Below are 4,927 nucleotides of genomic sequence, written 5' to 3' on the forward strand. Positions count from 1 at the left end.
TCCGCTAAAAAAGGAGCTTTATATCTCCTTTCATGATTCAAATGACCCTTTGCCTATATTTTGTTCTTCTATGTCACTTAATATGTTCTGTTGGTCTCCATTTTAAATCTCATGCGTGGAACCTTAATTTCTATATATGATAAGAAAGTAGGAGAGAGCATCTGTTGGGAATAGAAGGACTGGCTGGAGGAGAGAGAAACGATTAGAGGATAGTATGGGCTGACTACAATCCAAGTACGGTGTGTGTGTGTGTGAGAGAGACAGAGAGACAGAGTCAGAGACAGTCAGAATGTCAGAATGAATCGTATGACTAGTAAGAACTAATACAAGTTTATAGCATGTTAAAAAATGACATGTTACAAAAGATAGTAGCAGTAACTTCAGGACATGGCTGGGCGGCTATTACAGTGTACTGTTTAGCAATCCAGTAAATGCCCACTAGAGGGCCCACTACTTTTTAAAAGTAATCTAAGACGATTTTAGGGATGATAGAAGAAAGGCAGGGTTTAGATGAAAACAACATATGCTCATCATCCTTAATGTGGGACAAATCTTGCCCTAGTTTCCTTTCCAGTCACTGTAATCTGACAACAAGCAATGTGCGTGGGTTATTGTAGTTTATAATTGCAGGTCATAGTTCATCGCTGTGGGAGAAGTCACAGAGGCAGAGGCTTGAGAACGACAGTCACATCACTTCTGCAGTCACCAGCAGAGACAAAAGAATGCACATGTGCGTGCTCACTCGTGCTCAGCCTGATGTCTCTTGTACAATTCAGGACCCCCGCCCTGTACTACCCCCCACCACAGTGGCTGGGGAGGGTCTTCCCACATGGGTTAATTCGAAGCAATACTTCATAGTCACGCTCAAAGGCCACTGGAAAACTCCTCACTCGAGATTCTCTTCCCTGGTGGTTCTACATTGTGGTGACAATTAAAATCAACCTTCACAAACCTCATAGAAAATAGCTCTGATTATTTCTGGACTACACTATTCCAATCCGGTAATTGGCCCATTCATTAGGAATTACTGGGATCAGGTTTCCTTAGCGGTGGCCCAGAGAAATCTGAGTGTGAGTCCCATCAAGTGTATAATTAAACACTCTTCACAACAAATACATTTCCGTTCACTTCTTCACCACGTGAAGCTGTTATGACAGGGAGCGGTGGTTTTGAGTCCCTCCTCCTCCTCCCACGGGAAGAAAGAAAGTTCTGATAATGGATTTGTTACCGTGCACTAATTAGATTAAATACAATAGGCATTCGATCTTCTAGTGAAATACAGGGGAGAGACGGAGTGCATTCCTGTAACCCCAGCTAGTTGGGGAAGCTGAGGCATGAATATATTTCAACTCGAGTTTGGGCCAGCCTAGACAACACAACTGAAAGAAAGGAAGAAAAAAAGAAATAAAATGAAAGAAAGGGCAATGCCTTGAGGATGTGAGACTAAGTCACTTTAAAATTCCTACTTTGGAAAAACAAGAGACAATAATGAAATGCTTTCTTCTCAGGAGCTCCACAGCAGGGGACGGAAGCAGCCCGGCCTGCGGGGGTGAGCCTGGATTCGGAATATGCCGCGGAGAAGGCTGAGACAGCAGCGACCTCTGAAGAGGAAGCAACGCCTGAGTTTTTCACCTACGAGGAAAGTAACTCTAAGGAACCGGCTGTATATTCCGGGGAGAAGGAGGAGGGTCGTGGCTCCCCACAAGTCACGGAGCCGCATTCTGTCGAAAGAGCCGAGTATGAAGTTCCAGCAAGTATCACATACTTACACGATGGACAGAGATACGAGGAGCCAGATGATTCTCTGTACTTAGGAGAAGGGGAATATCAAGAGTCTGTTGGGTACCCTGAAGATGTCGAGACCACTGTGGAGGAAGGGGCTTTCGATGGCCTGCAGTGCTATGTATGTGACGATGAAGAGGAATGCGAGTATGAAGAAACCACAGGCTTCTCTGATGAAGAAAGTTGCGAGGCTTCAGAAACCGGCGTTTCATTGGAAGAGGAGGAGAAAAGTACTGAAGGTATGGAGACAGTGCGTGAGAAATCAGGCAACTTAATCAATAGATTAAGAAGGTGCCGTGGCATACTTCAGAGAGGGAATGAGAGAGCAAATCAACTAATCAGAAATCTGGTGTTCCTTTATCATGGAGTTGCACTACGAGCAGCTATTGAACAAATGAGCTCCTAAGTCTGGGAAAGTAGGAGACAGGGCAGTGGAAAGATTCAGTGTCCACGGGAAAAAGGTTTCAGGATCTCCTCTGGCTACTAAAATCTGTGGCTACTCCAACTCCTTATTTGAAATGTCATAGTGAACCAAGCCTGGTGCCTCATGTCTGAACCCTAGTGCTCAAAGAGGCTGAGGCAGGAGGAATACTGGAAATTTGAGCCCAGCCTGAGGCACTTGGTGAGTTCCAATCTAGCCAGGGATACAGACTGAAAAGTTGTCCCAGAAGAAAAAATGGAGAGAGAGAGAGAGAGAGAGAGAGAGAGAGAGAGAGAGAACAGTTTGATACTTGTGTACAACCTGTAAACATCTTATACTTTATTATTTTTAAAATTGCATTTTTAGTTTAATCAATACATAGTAATCACACATATTTCAGTAAGTACAAACAATGTCTTATGATCAGTCAGGGTGATCAGCATATCTATTGCCTCGGGCATGTATGATTTTTGGTGACTATTCAGAACCCTCTCACAGGGTGTGCGGGTACATGTAGCACACCCCGTGGGAGGTAATGCCAGCACTCTGGAGACTGGGAAAAGAAGGTTCAGAGTTTGATGTGAGCCTGGACTCATGAAGTCCCATCTCAAACCAAGCAAAACACAAAATAGCTCTCTATACTAGCTGATTTAGAAAAATTAGTTACTAATTCCCATCCAAAGATGTTTTACTGTGATACAAAATATTAGAAGTTACTCTTTCCTTTTTTATGCATACCTAGCTTTTAAATGATATTTGTCTGTCTATCTATCTATCTATCTATCTATCTATCTATCTATCTATCTATCTTTCTATCTATCTATGTGTATGTTGGTAGGGGTACAGAGGTTAGAGGACAACTTTCGGAGTTGTTTTCCTCCTTCTACCATGTGAGTTTCAATGCACTCAGGTCTTTAGGCTTCGCCTTTCCTTACAGAGCCATCTTCCTAGCCCCAGAAGTTATTCCTAAGTAATTGCACTCTGGTGTCCATTAACCATCTTCTCCATCCTTCCTGCCTCCTCTAAGCTCCCAGAGTACTCAAACTAACAAAATACAAACTCTGTGTAAATAGGTTTTTTTTTAAACATTCATTTATTTATTACTTAGCATTCTGTTTGCATGTGTGTTTGCACACCAGAAGAGGGCACCAGATCTCACTAAGATGGTTATGAGCCACATGTGGTTGCCGGGAATTCAACTCAGGACCTTTGGATGAACAGCCAGTGTTCTTAACCTCTGAGCTGTCTCTCCAGCCCGTAAATATTTTGTAGGGAATAATGATAGGAAAAAAGTTAGTCTTCATGATCAGAATAAGCGTATTTTCCCAAATATTTTTGATCTTCAGTTTATTAAATTGCAGTTTTAGAGTCTTGAATATGGAGGGCTGTGCGTATGAGCAGAAGTAAATACTGATTATCAGCCCATAGATTTCTGTATATTTACTTTTAATTATGCAGTAAGGGAAATCTTATTTACTTTTTATGTGCTTTTAATTAACTTATTCACTGACAATTTCATTTACGTATATGAGATTATATATTCTGGTCACATTCATCACCTTTGCTTATTGCGCATCCCCAGCTCCTCTTGTACCCAACAAGTTTCCTGCCCACTATCAGGTTTTCTTGTTTTGTGACCTGTTGAGTTTTCCAGGGCCACCCTTGAGGGCACCAGTGTGCCACCAGTGTGGAGAATGGGCAGCTCACTGGTGCTATGCCAAAGACTCACCTTCTCCTAGCAGCCCACAACTGCCAGTAGCTCCTCCCCTCAGCCGCCCAGGACAATGTCAACAGGCACAGTTTTGTGCAGGCCCTGAGGAGGTGGCTGTGTGTTCTGGAGCAAAGACCATTTCATGCCTAGAAGACAGTGGTTTTAAGGCCCTTTTCCCCACTTGGCCCTTTCCATAATATACTCTGTGAGTTGGAAGGGATTTTAAGGATATTCCTTTAAGTGCTGAGCACCTACAAGTCACGTCTTTTCAATGTCCTGGCCCGCTGTAAGAATTTGTATTAACTAGTTTGCCGCAAAAGGAGGCTTTTCTGACTAAGGCTGATAGCAGCACTGGTGTGTGTGCGTAAGTGGTTTGACAGAGTGTTCACTTGGCAGATCAGAAATAGTGTGCACTCCTGTAGAGCCCATGACCTCCCCAGCTATGAGCCTTTCACCAGGCCCACAGCACTAGTCATTAACACCGTCGATGCAGTAGGCTTCAGATCTGTGAGACAGGGTCTCGGCCATGTGACATCCAGGTTAGCCTTGAAGTCAGCGTGAACCTGAGGGTTACTTGGAGCTTCTGACCATCCTGCCTCCACCTCTGAAGTTCTAGGATTACTGGCATGATCTACCACACCTGGTTTTATTTGGTGCTGGAGATGGAACTGGTGTGTGTGTGTGTGTGTGTGTGTGTGTATGTATGTATGTGTGCATACGTGTGTGTGTGTGTGTGTGTGTGTGTGTGTGTATACCAGATAAGCATCCTACCATCTGACCAGTCACTGGCATTGATTTTAGACAGTACCTTCTGTCTTCAGCTTAAATCACCTTAGTGATTTTAACAGCTTCAGAACCAGAAAGAAATTGGGTTTGCAATTTTTAGTTTTAACCATTGAAGTGGAGATCATCAGTAGGGGAACCTCCGGTGAATAGTTAAGGCCTCAGGATGTCTGGATCTGGTCCATTGATCCCCATTCTGGCACCTATATGTGTGCAAACCATTTTTTTTT

The 4,927-nt window shown here is 43.5% G+C and overlaps 1 protein-coding gene across 1 annotated transcript in view; it reads left to right on the forward strand.

Annotated features, from left to right (window-relative positions):
- The window catches only part of Card6 (caspase recruitment domain family member 6), a 3,570-nt gene extending 1,382 nt beyond the window's left edge, over positions 1–2,188 (forward strand). The window contains exon 3 of the mRNA XM_055601071.1: positions 1,509–2,188. Within this exon, the coding sequence (XP_055457046.1) occupies positions 1,509–2,188 (680 nt within the window). The remainder of the gene's footprint in view (positions 1–1,508) is intronic.
- Positions 2,189–4,927: the final 2,739 nt, after the last annotated feature.

Source organism: Psammomys obesus, unplaced genomic scaffold (assembly GCF_907164565.1).
Source record: "Psammomys obesus unplaced genomic scaffold, mPsaObe1.curated_primary_1811, whole genome shotgun sequence".
Classification (NCBI taxonomy): domain Eukaryota; kingdom Metazoa; phylum Chordata; class Mammalia; order Rodentia; family Muridae; genus Psammomys; species Psammomys obesus.